We start from the raw sequence: 14783 nt of genomic DNA on the forward strand, positions 1-14783 counted from the left end.
TTATTTAGACCATACTTAGAGTACTGTGCACAGTGCTGGTCTCCATATTACAATAAGGATATAGAGGCACGGAAGAAAGTGCAAAAAAGATTTACAAGGATGATACCAGAACTGAGAGGTTATAAGTACCAAGAAGGACTGAACAGGCTGGGGCTCTTTTCTCTAGAAAAGAGAAGGTTGAGGCAGTGACCTGATAGAGGTCTTTAAAATTATGAAGGGGTTTGATAGAGTGGACATAGAGAAGATGTTCCCACTTGTGGGAGTGTCCAAAATTAGGGGTCATAAATATAAGATAGTCACTAATAAAGCCAATAAGATATTCTGGAGAAACTTCTTTACCCAGAGAGTGGTGAGAATGTGGAACTTGCTACCACGTGGAGTGGTTGAGGCGAATAGTATAGATGCATTTAAGGGGAAGCTAGATAAACACATGAGGAAAACACAAATAGAAAGTTATGCTGATAGGATGAGATGAAGTAGGGTGGAGCATAAACACCAGCACAGACCTGTTGGGCTGAATGGCCTGTTTCTGTGCTGTAAATTCTAAGTAATAGAAGAGCACAGTGATGGAAGGTGGAGGATTGGGAGGGGATGCTTTGTTAAAGAGCCTCAATAGAAATACATGAGTACTGCACCAGATTGAAACTGTGGGAGCAAATTCAACAGAGGTAACAGTACAACAACAGCAACAACTTGCATTTATATAGGGCCTTTAACGTCCAAAGGCACTTTACAGGAGCAATATCAGACAGAATTTGACACCAAACTACATAACGAAATATTAGGATAAGTGTCCAAAAGCTTGGTCAAAGAGGTAGGTTTTAAGGAGCGTCTTAAAGGAGGAGAGAGAGGTAGAGAGGCGGAGAGGTTTAGGGAGGGAATTCCAGAGCTTAGGGCCTAGGCAGCTGAAGGCACGGCCACCAGTAGTGGAGCGATTAAAATCGGAGATGCGCAAGAGGCCAGAATTGGAGGAGCGCAGAGATCTCAGATGTTGTAGGGCTGGAGGAGGTTACAGAGATAGGGAGGGGCGAGGCCATAGAGGGATTTGAAATCAAGGATGAGAATTTTAAAATCGTGGTGTTCCCGGACTGGGAGCCAATGTAGGTCAGGGATCACAGGGGTGACGGGAGAACGGGACTTGGTGCGAGTTAGGAAATGGGCAGTAGAGTTTTGGATGAGCTCAAGTTTATGGAGGGTGGAAGAGGAGATGCTGGCCAGGAGACCATTGGAATAGTCCAGTCTAGAGTAACAAAGGCATTGATGAGGGTTTCAGCAGCAGATGAGCTGAGGCAGGGGCGGAGACACATGATTTCATGGAGGTGGAAGTAGGCGGTCTTGATGATGGAGCAGAAATGTAGTCAGAAGCTCATCTCAGGGTAAAATAGGACGCCAAGGTTGCAAACGGTCTGGTTCAGCCTCAGACAGTGGCCAGGGAGAGGGATGGAGTCGGGGGTCTAGGGAACAGAATTTGTGGCGGGGACCGAAGACAATGGCTTCAGTCTCCCCAATATTTAGTTGGAGGAAATTTCTGCTCATCTAGTACTGGATGTCGGACAAGCAGTGTGACAAATGACAGTGGAGGGGTCGAGGGAGGTGATGGTGAGGCAGAGCTGGATGTCGTCAGCTTACATGTGGAACGTGATGTGTTTTCGGACGATGTCGCCGAGGGGCAGCATGTAGATGAGAAATAGAAGGGGACCAAGGATAGATCTTCGGGGGACTCCAGAGGTAACGGTGCGGGAGTGGGAAGAGAAACCATTGCAGGTGATTCTCTGACTACGACGGGACAGATGAAAATGGAACCAGGCGAGGGCAGTCCCTCCCAGCTGGACGATGAAGGAGAGGCATTGGAGGAGGATGGTGTGGTCGACCGTGTCAAAGGCTGCAGACAGGTCGAGAAGGATGAAGAGGGATAGTTTCCCATCGTCAGTCAAATAGGATGTAATTTGTGACTCTGATAAGGGCCGTTTCAGCACTGTGGCAGGGACAGAAACCTGATTGGAGGGACTCAAACATGGAGTTGCGGGAAAGATGGGCGCTGATTTGGGAGGCGACAACACGTTCAAGGACTTTGGAGAGGAAATAGAGGTTGGAGATGGGGCGGTAGTTTGCAAGGACAGAGGGGTCAAGGGTGGGTTTTTTAAGAAGGGGGGTGATGACAGCAGATTTGAATGGGAGGAGGACAGTACCTGAGGAGAGGGAACCGTTAACAATATCAGCTAACATGGGAATCAGGAAGGGGAGTTGGGTGGTCAGCAGTTTGGTGGGAATGGGGTCGAGGGAACTGGTGGTGGGTCTCCTGTATTGGAGCAAAGTTAGGACTAGTAGAGGGATAAGTCAGCGGCCAGTTAAGGAGAGTTTTTTAGAGCTATGTGTCTGTGTCAGAACGAAAGCTCCTAATACAGAAAAAATCTGCTCCCTTTTCAAGAATTTCAACCAGCGAGAGGCTTCACGGGCCAATAATCTTCAGCAACGGTTCAGTAGGTTTTTAATCCTTGGAGACTGTGCAACAGTTCAAGACCCTGAGTTCCATGATGTGCATTGTGGAGCTTGTCAGTGGCCAGTCTGGGCACTGGCCTGACTGTCTGGTGAAGGGAACCCATCAGCACTGAGGAGTGAGGGAAGGCTGGAGAGCGATGGGGGACAGACAGTCGGGGGCGGGAGAGTGCGGTGGGTGGAGTGAGAAAGAAATGAGCAAGAGAACAAAACCAAAGTCATGATGTGGAGATGCCGGTGATGGACTGGGGTTGACAATTGTAAACAATTTTACAACACCAAGTTATAGTCCAACAATTTTTATTTGAAATCTACAAGCTTTCGGAGGCTTCCTCCTTCCTCAGGTAAATGCTTCCTCCTTCCTCATTTACCTGAGGAAGGAGGAAGCCTCCGAAAGCTTGTAGATTTCAAATAAAAATTGTTGGACTATAACTTGGTGTTGTAAAATTGTTTACAAAAACCAAAGTCAGCAAGCCTAATTTGTGGCCCTCCTAATTTTCCGATCCTTAAAGTTAATGATGAGAAAATTGTCAAGACCAGTTCTTGAGTGCTGACCCCCGAGGCATGTTGTCCAATCCGCCCTCCCACTGGGTGAGGCTCCATGTCGGATGTGCTTAGTTGGAAGATTTATCCTGATCAGTACGACTGAGGATCTCACTCAAACAAAAACCATCTGTTTGCGCCCAGTACATCGAACCAAGAGAAGAGGACAGGGAAAGGATAGCTGGAGAAAACTCCGATTAGCACTTGAGTGTTAATTTTATCATGTGATTTATATCAATTAGTGTTAACAAAGGTAATGCAATAATTGTGGGGGACTTTAATCTTCATATAGACTGGGTCAATCAAATTGGCAAAGGTAGTTTGGAGGACGAGTTCATGGAATGCATTCGAGACAGTTTCCTAGAACAATACTTTATGGAACCAACCAGGGAACAGGCTATTTTAGATCTTGTACTGTGTAATGAGACAGGGTTAATTAGTAATCTCACAGTAAAGGATTCCCTGGGGAAGAGTGATCATAATATGATAGAATTTCACATTGACTTTGAGAGTGATGAACTTAAGTCAGAAACTAGAGTCTTAAATTTAAATAAAGCCAATTACATAGGTATGAGGGGCGAGTTGGCAAAGGTAGACTGGGAAATTAGATTAAAACAGTAGATAAGCAATGACAAACATTTAAAGAAATATTTAAACATTCTCAACGAATATACATTCCATTGAGAAATAAAAACTCCATGGGAAAAGTGATCCACTGTGGCTAACTGAAGAAGTTAAGGATAGTATTAGATTAAAAGAAGAGGCCTATAATGTTGCCAAGAAGAGTAGTAAACCTGAGGATTGGGAAAGTTTTAGAAACCAGCAAAGGACGACCAAAAAATTGTTAAAAGGGAGAAAATAGAATATGAAAGTAAACTAGCAAGAAATATAAAAATGGATTGTAAGAGCTTCTACAAATATGTGAAAAGGAAGAGAGTAGCAAAAGTAAACATTGGTCCCTCAGAGGCTGAGACAGGAGAAATTATAATGGGGAATAAGGAAATGGCAGAAATGTTAAACAAATATTTTGTATCTGCCTTCACAGTAGATGACACAAAAAGCATACCAGAAATAATGGGGAACCAAGGGGCTAATGAGAGCGAGGAACTCAAAGTAATTAATATTAGTAAAGAAAAAGTACTGGAGAAATGAATGGGACTAAAAGCCGACAAATCCTCTGGACCTGATGGCCTACATCCTAGGGTTCTAAAAGAGGTGGCTGTAGAGATAGTGAATGCATTGGTTGTGATCTTCCAAAATTCCCTATATTCTAGAATGGTCCCAGCGAATTGGAAGGTAGCAAATGTAATCCCGCTATTCAAGAAAGGAGGGAGAGAGAAAACAAGGAACTACAGGCCAGTTAACCTGTCATCAGTCGTCGGGAAAATGCTGGAATCCATTATTAAGGAAGTGGTAACAGGGCACTTAGAAAATCATAATATGATTAGGCAGAATCAACATGGTTTAATGAAAGGGAAATTGTGTTTGACAAATTTATTAGAATATTTTGAGGATGTAACTAGCAGGGTAGATAAAGGGGAACCAGTGGATGTAGTATATTTGGATTTTCAAAAGGCATTCAATAAGGTGCCACATAAAAGGCTGTTACACAAGATAAGTGCTCATGGGGTTGGGGGTAATATATTAGCATGGATAGAAGATTGGTTAACGGACAGAAAACAGAGAGTAGGGATAAACGGGTCATTTTCAGGTTGGCAGGCTGTAACTAGTGGGGTGCCGCAAGGATCAGTGCTTGGGCCTCAGCTGTTTACATCTATATCAATGACTTAGATGAGGGGACCGAGTGTAATGAATTCAAGTTTGCTGATGATACAAAGCTAGGTGGGAAAGTAAGCTGTGAGGAGGACACAAAGAGTCTGCAAAGGGATATAGACAGGTTAAGTAAGTGGGCAAGAAGGTGGCAGATGGAGTATAATGTAGGGAAATGTGAGGTTATTCACTTTGGTAGGAAGAATAGAAAAACAGAATATTTTTAAAATGATGAGAAACTATTAAATGTTGATGTTCAAAGAGATTTGGGTGTCCTTGTGAATGAAACACAAAAAGTTAGTATGCAGGTACAGCAAGCAATTAGGACGACAAATGGCATGTTGGCCTTTATTGTAAGGGAGTTGGAGTACAAAAATAAGGAAGTCTTACTACAATTGTACAGGGTTTTGGTGAGACCACACATGGAGTACTGCATACAGTTTTGGTCTCCTTATTAAGGAAGGATATACTTGCCTTGGGGGTGCGACGAAGGTTCACTAGATTGATTCCTGGGATGAGAGGGTTGTCCTATGAGGAGAGATTGAGTAGAATGGGCCCATACTCTCTGGAGTTTAGAAGGATGAGAGGTGATCTAATTGAAACATAAAAGATTCTGAATGGGCTTGACAGAGTAGATGCTGAGAGTTTGTTTCCCCTGGCTGGAGAGTCTAAAACTAGGGGTATAAGGGGTCGGCCATTTAAGACTGAGATGAGGAGGAATTTCTTCACTCAGAGGGTTGTGAATCTTTGGAATTCTCTACCCCAGAGGGCTGTGGATGCTGAGTCATTGAATATATTCAAGGCTGAGATAGATAGATTTTTGGACTTTAAGGGAATCGAGGGATATGGGGATCGGGCAGGAAAGTGGAGTTGAGGTCGAAGATCAGCCACGACCTTATTGAATGGCGGAGCAGGCTCGAGGGGCCGTATGGCCTACTCCTGCTCCTATTTCTTGTGTTCTTATGTATTCAGGTGGTGTGTGTGAACTGGGGACTCTCTTGTATCCTTTTTATGTGAGAACTTATCTAGGGTGTGGTGTGTGTGTAAGGGGGATTTCTGTGAACAAAGGCTTGGAAGCATTTGAAGATCAGGCTCTAGTATTCTATCCTGCACCACTTGGCTATCCAATTTATAACATTGAGGGCCATACAATCGCTAATAGGTTCTGATTGGTTTTGCCTGCAGGGTCCATTCAAGGCCCCAAGTAAGGGCGTGCGTCCTGAGAAACTCAGCCGCAGGCAGGTGCTGTACGAGTACTGGGCTCGCTGGGGCAAGTGGTACAAATACCAGCCGCTTGATCACATCCGCGATTACTTTGGAGAGAAGATTGCCTTTTACTTTGCATGGATAGGTACTGTTCTACTTGGATGGCTGTTTAGTTTAATCCCCTTCAACTGTCTCGTATCCACACTGGAACACAGGAGGTACAGGACTGGTGCCAATAACTAAACTCTCTCACCCGCCCACTCCCTCAAATATCCATCCAATTCTCCCGAAACTTTTTCCACACCATCTGCCTCCCCGGGCAGCTCATTCCACCTCCCTCTGTGTAAGATGGTTCAACGTAAAATGTCTGTGCACCATCATCACTTCTAACCTCGAGCCCATGTCCCTTTCTTTCAAGAGTTTGTGACAATCTCAAATATTGTATCAGGGTGCAATTTATTCATAATTAAATACCTTTTAGAAGGTTTCCTGTGGCTCAGAAGGCACCTGCACCACCCGTGCAATGCTGAGCCAGACAGACTCGAACGCCTCAGGCTTTCATCACCAGTCTGTGCCAAGTGAGTTTATCTCAGCTATGGTGCTACAGTTGGTCTTGATGTGGGAACTTTTAGCCCTCCAGACCGTCTACCTGGGGTATCCATTATACCAGCACTGTCTGCCCCGGGGTATCCATTATACCAGCACTGTCTGCCCCGGGGTATCCATTATACCAGCACTGTCTGCCCCGGGGTATCCATTATACCAGCACTGTCTGCCCCGGGGTATCCATTATACCAGCACTGTCTGCCCCGGGGTATCCATTATACCAGCACTGTCTGCCCCGGGGTATCCATTATACCAGCACTGTCTGCCCCGGGGTATCCATTATACCAGCACTGTCTGCCCCGGGGTATCCATTATACCAGCACTGTCTGCCCCGGGGTATCCATTATACCAGCACTGTCTGCCCCGGGGTATCCATTATACCAGCACTGTCTGCCCCGGGGTATCCATTATACCAGCACTGTCTGCCCCGGGGTATCCATTATACCAGCACTGTCTGCCCCGGGGTATCCATTATACCAGCACTGTCTGCCCCGGGGTATCCATTATACCAGCACTGTCTGCCCCGGGGTATCCATTATACCAGCACTGTCTGCCCCGGGGTATCCATTATACCAGCACTGTCTGCCCCGGGGTATCCATTATACCAGCACTGTCTGCCCCGGGGTATCCATTATACCAGCACTGTCTGCCCCGGGGTATCCATTATACCAGCACTGTCTGCCCCGGGGTATCCATTATACCAGCACTGTCTACCCCGGGGTATCCATTATACCAGCACTGTCTGCCCTGGGGTATCCATTATACCAGCACTGCCTGCCCCGGGGTATCCATTATACCAGCACTGTCTGCCCCGGGGTATCCATTATACTAGCACTGTCTGCCCCGGGGTATCCATTATACCAGCACTGTCTGCCCCGGGGTATCCATTATACCAGCACTGTCTACCCCGGGGTATCCATTATACCAGCACTGTCTGCCCTGGGGTATCCGATATACCAGCACTGTCTGCCCCGGGGTATCCATTATACCAGCACTGTCTGCCCCGGGGTATCCATTATACCAGCACTGTCTGCCCCGGGGTATCCATTATACCAGCACTGTCTGCCCCGGGGTATCCATTATACCAGCACTGTCTGCCCCGGGGTATCCATTATACCAGCACTGTCTGCCCCGGGGTATCCATTATACCAGCACTGTCTGCCCCGGGGTATCCGATATACCAGCACTGTCTGCCCCGGGGTATCCATTATACCAGCACTGTCTACCCCGGGGTATCCATTATACCAGCACTGTCTGCCCTGGGGTATCCGATATACCAGCACTGTCTGCCCCGGGGTATCCATTATACCAGCACTGTCTGCCCCGGGGTATCCATTATACCAGCACTGTCTGCCCTGGGGTATCCGATATACCAGCACTGTCTGCCCCGGGGTATCCATTATACCAGCACTGTCTGCCCTGGGGTATCCGATATACCAGCACTGTCTGCCCCGGGGTATCCATTATACCAGCACTGTCTGCCCCGGGGTATCCATTATACCAGCACTGTCTGCCCCGGGGTATCCATTATACCAGCACTGTCTACCCCGGGGTATCCATTATACCAGCACTGTCTGCCCCGGGGTATGCATTATACCAGCACTGTCTACCCCGGGGTATGCATTATACCAGCACTGCCTGCCTCGGGGTATCCATTATACCAGCACTGTCTGCCCCGGGGTATGCATTATACCAGCACTGTCTACCCAGGGGTATCCATTATACCAGCACTGTCTACCCCGGGGTATCCATTATACCAGCACTGCCTGCCTCGGGGTATCCATTATACCAGCACTGTCTGCCCCGGGGTATGCATTATACCAGCACTGTCTACCCCGGGGTATCCATTATACCAGCACTGTCTGCCCCGGGGTATCCATTACACCAGCACTGTCTGCCCTGGGGTATCCGATATACCAGCACTGTCTGCCCCGGGGTATCCATTATACCAGCACTGTCTACCCCGGGGTATCCATTATACCAGCACTGTCTACCCCGGGGTATCCATTATACCAGCACTGTCTGCCCCGGGGTATCCATTATACCAGCACTGTCTGCCCCGGGGTATCCATTATACCAGCACTGCCTGCCTCGGGGTATCCATTATACCAGCACTGTCTGCCCTGGGGTATCCGATATACCAGCACTGTCTGCCCCGGGGTATCCATTATACCAGCACTGTCTGCCCCGGGGTATCCATTATACCAGCACTGTCTGCCCCGGGGTATCCATTATACCAGCACTGTCTGCCCTGGGGTATCCATTATACCAGCACTGCCTGCCCCGGGGTATCCATTATACTAGCACTGTCTGCCCCGGGGTATCCATTATACTAGCACTGCCTGCCTGGGGTATCCATTATACCAGCACTGCCTGCCTGGGGTATCCGTTATACGAGCACTGTCTGTATTGGGGTATCCAATGTACCAGTCCAGTCTGCCCTGGGTTATCCGATATACCAGTCCCGTCTGGCCTGGGGTATCCGAGAAACCAGTCCAGTCTGCCCTGGGGTATCCGATATACCAGTCCTGTCTGCCCTGGGGTATCCGATATACCAGTCCCGTCTGCCCTAGGGTATCCGATATACCAGTCCCGTCTGCCCTGGGGTATCCGATATACCAGTCCCGTCTGCCCTGGGGTATCCGATATACCAGTCCCGTCTGCCCTGGGGTATCCGATATACCAGTCCCGTCTGCCCTGGGGTTTCCGATATACCAGTGGGCCAGCACAGTCTCACAGGTTGTATCTATTATACTGTTGGGCCCATGGGTGTAGTTTCATTAACTGATGTTAACTTACTTGTTTTTTTTCAGGGTTTTATACGGGCTGGTTGTTACCAGCAGCAGTTGTAGGAACCTTGGTTTTCATTGTCGGGATCTTCCTGGTGATAACTGATGTTCCTGCGTAAGTCCTGCACCAAATCAGTAAATGGGGAATTAAGCAGTCCAAATATATAGTCACACCATACGATGGTACAGTTTAAATATAGTCACACGGTACAGTGGTACAGTCTGAGTATAGTCACATTGTATGGTGAATAGTCACACTGAACTCTGTTACAGTCTGAATATGATCACACTGTGTACTGGTGCAGTCTAAATACAGCCTGAATATGGGCACATTGTACAGTGGTACAGTCTGAATATGGTCACACTGTACAATGTCCTAGCCATGCTTCTCCGTCCCGCAAACCATTGTTGTTCCTGGGCAGTGTAGCCCAGGAATACTGAGCATATAGCCCAGGAACACGGAGCGTAGCCCAGGAATACTGAGTGTGTAACTCAGGAACACTGAGCGTGAAGCACATGAGCGCTGAGGGTGTAGCCCAGGATCACTGAGGGTGTAGCCCAGGAACATTGAGGGTGTAGCCCAGGAACACTGAGGGTGTAGCCCAGGAACACTGAAGGTGTAGCCCAGGAACACTGAGGGTGTAGCCCAGGATCACTGAGGGTGTAGCCCAGGATCACTGAGGGTGTAGCCCAGGATCACTGAGGGTGTAGCCCAGGATCACTGAGGGTGTAGCCCAGGATCACTGAGGGTGTAGCCCAGGAACACCGAGGGTGTAGCCCAGGATCACTGAGGGTGCAGCCCAGGATCACTGAGGGTGTAGCCCAGGAACACTGAGGGTGTAGCCCAGGATCACTGAGGGTGTAGCCCAAGATCACGGAGTGTAGCCCAGGAACACCGAGGGTGTAGCCCAGGAACACTGAGGGTGTAGCCCAGGAACACCGAGGGTGTAGCCCAGGAACACTGAGGGTGTAGCCCAGGAACACCGAGGGTGTAGCCCAGGATCACTGAGGGTGTAGCCCAGGATCACTGAGGGTGTAGCCCAGGATCACCGAGGGTGTAGCCCAGGATCACTGAGGGTGTAGCCCAGGATCACTGAGGGTGTAGCCCAGGATTACTGAGGGTGTAGCCCAGGAACACTGAAGGTGTAGCCCAGGATCACTGAGGGTGTAGCCCAGGATCACTGAGGGTGTAGCCCAGGAACACTGAGGGTGTAGCCCAGGATCACTGAGGGTGTAGCCCAGGAACACTGAGGGTGTAGCCCAGGAACACTGAGGGTGTAGCCCAAGATCACGGAGTGTAGCCCAGGAACACCGAGGGTGTAGTCCAGGATCACTGAGGGTGTAGCCCAGGATCACTGAGGGTGTAGCCCAGGATCACTGAGGGTGTAGCCCAGGATCACTGAGGGTGTAGCCCAGGATCACCGAGGGTGTAGCCCAGGATCACCGAGGGTGTAGCCCAGGATCACTGAGGGTGTAGCCCAGGATTACTGAGGGTGTAGCCCAGGATTACTGAGGGTGTAGCCCAGGAACACTGAAGGTGTAGCCCAGGATCACTGAGGGTGTAGCCCAGGATCACTGAGGGTGTAGCCCAGGATCACTGAGGGTGTAGCCCAGGATCACTGAGGGTGTAGCCCAGGATCACCGAGGGTGTAGCCCAGGATCACCGAGGGTGTAGCCCAGGATCACCGAGGGTGTAGCCCAGGATCACTGAGGGTGTAGCCCAAGATTACGGAGTGTAGCCCAGGAACATTGAGAGTGTAGTCAGTGCTCTGGACACTGTCCCCAGTATTAGAACACTTACAGAGGGAAGTGCTTCTCACTGAGATAATTTGAGATGTGGTGTGCGATAATTGAGTGAGATTTTATCCTGAGGTTCTGCTTTTTCTCTGTGTCTGAACCCAGAAAGGAAATCTGTGAGGAAGGAGATAGTTACAGCATGTGCCCACTCTGTAAGATCTGCACGTCCTGGAAGCTCTCCAGCATCTGCACCACCTTCAAGGTAACCCAATTCTTTATTCCTTACGCCCAGGGTATGTTTGAGTGACTGGACCTGATAGTGCAGCCCTTGCTGTGGGATCTACCTGATCTATGGGTGGAAGTGATGATTCCACTTGAGGGGGAACTAGGGGCCAGAAATATAAGATAGTCACCAATAAATCCAATAAGGAATTCCGGAGAAGCTTCTTTACTCAGAGAGTGGTGAGAATGTGGAACTCGCTGCCACAAGGAGTGGTTGAGGCGAGTAGCACAGATGCATTTAAGGGGCAATTAGATAAGCACATGAGGGAAAAAGGAATAGAAGGATATGCTGGTAGGGTTAGATGAAGTAGGGAGGGAGGAGGCTCGTGTGAAGCATAAACACTGACATAGACCAGTTGGGCTGAATGGCCTGTTTCTGTGCTGTAAATTCTACGTTAGTGGTGCAACTACAATATTAATGTCCTTGCCGATATGGTGATTGATTAAGGAGCAGAGACAATGCTGAATGCAATTCAGAAGTTGGGTGAGGATATCGCCGTTATTTGGAAGCCGACAGTGAGAGGGACAGAGCTCCCTGGTAGGAGGGGGAGGGGAGCACTTGTCTGAAGAAGTCCATCGTGTGGAGTACTGTTTGGGGAGAGTGCTATGTCTGAGCACCCCCCAATAGGGGCACAGTTAGGACCCGGCATTGCACCGGTCTCAAGTTAGCCAAGGGCCTTGAGGAGATCCAGTGATAAGTTGAAGGACTGAGATAAATCGATCTTGACTTTAAGGGGCCCCAAACCCAACCTTTGAACGGAGCCCTTGTAAAACCAAAGCCGCCCTTGTCCCCCTCCATGGATGCAGTGGTTTCTCTGTACCAGTCTCTCATGTCTGCTGGGACAAGACTATTCTTAGGCCTTTGAGTTAGTTGTGTCCTCTCAATACATTAGCACCTGGGCAATTTCCAACAAGAGTCATTGACCAGTGAGCAGGAGTGGAAATCCCAGCTGATGTCTTATCCTCCCTGGCCCACAGGCGCTGAGGCCAATTTGTAATTCCCCTACTGGGGTCCAGCTGAGATCAGCCAACACTGCACAGACTGGGGATCAAACCTAGAGCGTTTGTGGCCTCTATAGCATCACACAAAGCAGGTATTATTAGGAACATAGGAACAGGAGGAGGCCATTCAGCCCCTCGAGCATGTTCCGCCATTCAATTAGATCACGGTTCCATATCCCTCAATACCCTTACCTAACAAAAATCTATCAATCTCAGTTTTGAAATTTTCAATTGAAAATTCAGCCTCATCAGCTTTATGAGGGAGTTCCAGATTTCCACTACCCTTTGTGTGGAGCAGTGCTTCCTGCAGTTCAAGAAGGCGGCTCACCACCACCTTCTCAAGGGCAATTAATGATGGGCAATAAATGCTGGCCTCGCCAGCGACGCCCACATCCCATGAATAAAAAAAAAATGCTGAATGGCCTAGCTCGAATTTTAAGGTTTGCCCCCTTGTTCTGGACTCTCCCACCAGAGGAAATAGTTTCTCTCTATCTACCCTATCAAATCCTTTGATCATCTTAAACACCCCAATTAGATCACCCCTTAATCTTCTATACTCAAGAATATGAATTTATGCATTCATAAATACAGCTACATTTTTCACCATCACTGTGTCCCTTTCTTCCAGGTGAGCCAGCTGTTTGACCATGGGGGCACTGTGTTCTTCAGTATCTTCATGTCGCTGTGGGCAGTAACGTTCCTCGAGTACTGGAAGAGAAAGAGTGCTGTCATGTCCCATAAATGGGACTGCTTCGACTTTGAGGAAACTGAGGTAAAAAAAGGTTTCAAACAAATAAAACTCACCAAAGATAATTTGATTATTCTCAAATCCCCACGGTGTCAGCCATGGCTCGGGTAGGTCTCTCGACCCAGTCCAGAGACTTGAGCCCATAATCTAGGCCGACACTCCCAGAGCAGTACTGAGGGAGTGCTGCACTGTCGGAGGTGCCGTCTTTCGGATGAGATGTTAAACCAGGGCCCCGCCTGCCCGCACAGGTGGATGTAAATGATCCCGTGGCTTTACTTCGAAGAAGAGCAGGGGAGTTCTCCCAGTGACCTGGCCAATATTTATCTCTCAACCAACGGCACTAAAACAGATGATATAGTCATTATCACATTTGCTGTTGTGAGCAAATTTGCTACTGTGTTTCCTACATTACAACAGTAACTTCACTTCAAAATTTGGGGCGTCCTGAGTTTGTGAAAGGCGCTATATAAATACAAGTCTTTCTTTTCTTTCAAAAATAAGACAAAAATGGTCGTTTCAGTGTCTGCTGTCAAGTGTTTACAACAGGAGTAGTCTCCAGCCATGAACTGAACATTTATATAATTATTCTGACGAAGGGTCTTCGACCTGAAACGTTAACCCTGTTTCTTTCTCCACAGATGCTGCCTGACCTGCTGAGTATTTCCAGCATTTTCTGTTTTTATCTATAATTATGTGCTAAATTAGCTTCAAAACTGCAATTGTAAATTGGGAATCTCCAGACTATTGGTGATCAATCTACTACCTACATCACACTGACGTCAACTTTCATTCAGACGCTTTAATTTGTTTGGGATTTTCATTTCAGGAGCGCCCCAGGCCCGAGTTCACTGCCATGGCTCCCATGACTATAAAGAACCCGGTCACAGGGGCAGAAGAGCCCTACTTTCCAAAGAAGGAGAGGCTACAGCGTGTTATTACCAGCTCCATGGTGATTCTGCTCCTGGTAGGAAAAGCATTCATTCAATAAGACACACATTCTATTACTTTCCATTCACCACTTGGTCCATTTATTCTCTGCCTCATTCCTGTCCTGGTCCAGAGAGCGGTCACACTGCCTGCATTCTGTCTCCACTCTGCCCGCACTCGGCCCGGACTCTGCCCGCACTCTGCCCGCACTCTGCCCGCACTCGGCCCGCACTCGGCCCGCACTCTGCCCGCACTCTGCCCGCACTTGGCCCGCACTCTGCCCGCACTCTGCCCGCACTCGGTCTGCACTCGGTCTGCACTCGGCCCGCACTCTGCCCGCACTCTGCCCGCACTCTGCCCGGACTCTGCCCGCACTCTGCCCGCACTCTGTCCGCACTCGGTCTGCACTCTGCCCGCACTCAGTCTGCACTCTGCCCGCACTCTGCCCGCACTCGGTCTGCACTCTGCCCGCACTCTGCCCGCACTCGGTCTGCACTCTGCCCGCTCTCTGCCCGCACTCGGCCCGCACTCGGTCTGCACTCAGCCCGCACTCTGCCCGCACTCTGCCCGCACTCGGTCTGCACTCTGCCCGCACTCTGCCCGCACTCGGTCTGCACTCTGCCCGCACTCTGCCCGCACTCGGTCTGCACTCTGCCCGCACTCTGCCCGCACTCGGT

The 14783-nt window shown here is 49.0% G+C and overlaps 1 protein-coding gene across 3 annotated transcripts in view; it reads left to right on the plus strand.

The window, feature by feature from the left end:
- The window catches only part of LOC137331673 (anoctamin-7-like), a 233687-nt gene that overhangs the window by 65604 nt on the left and 153300 nt on the right, over positions 1-14783 (plus strand). For all 3 annotated transcript variants that reach the window (XM_067995621.1, XM_067995623.1, XM_067995622.1), the window contains 5 exons: positions 5995-6160; positions 9435-9525; positions 11313-11409; positions 13060-13203; positions 14006-14143. In XM_067995621.1, coding sequence (XP_067851722.1) covers positions 5995-6160; positions 9435-9525; positions 11313-11409; positions 13060-13203; positions 14006-14143 — 636 coding nt within the window. The remainder of the gene's footprint in view (positions 1-5994; positions 6161-9434; positions 9526-11312; positions 11410-13059; positions 13204-14005; positions 14144-14783) is intronic.

Source organism: Heptranchias perlo, chromosome 13, assembly GCF_035084215.1.
Source record: "Heptranchias perlo isolate sHepPer1 chromosome 13, sHepPer1.hap1, whole genome shotgun sequence".
In the NCBI taxonomy this organism is placed as follows: Eukaryota; Metazoa; Chordata; class Chondrichthyes; order Hexanchiformes; family Hexanchidae; genus Heptranchias; species Heptranchias perlo.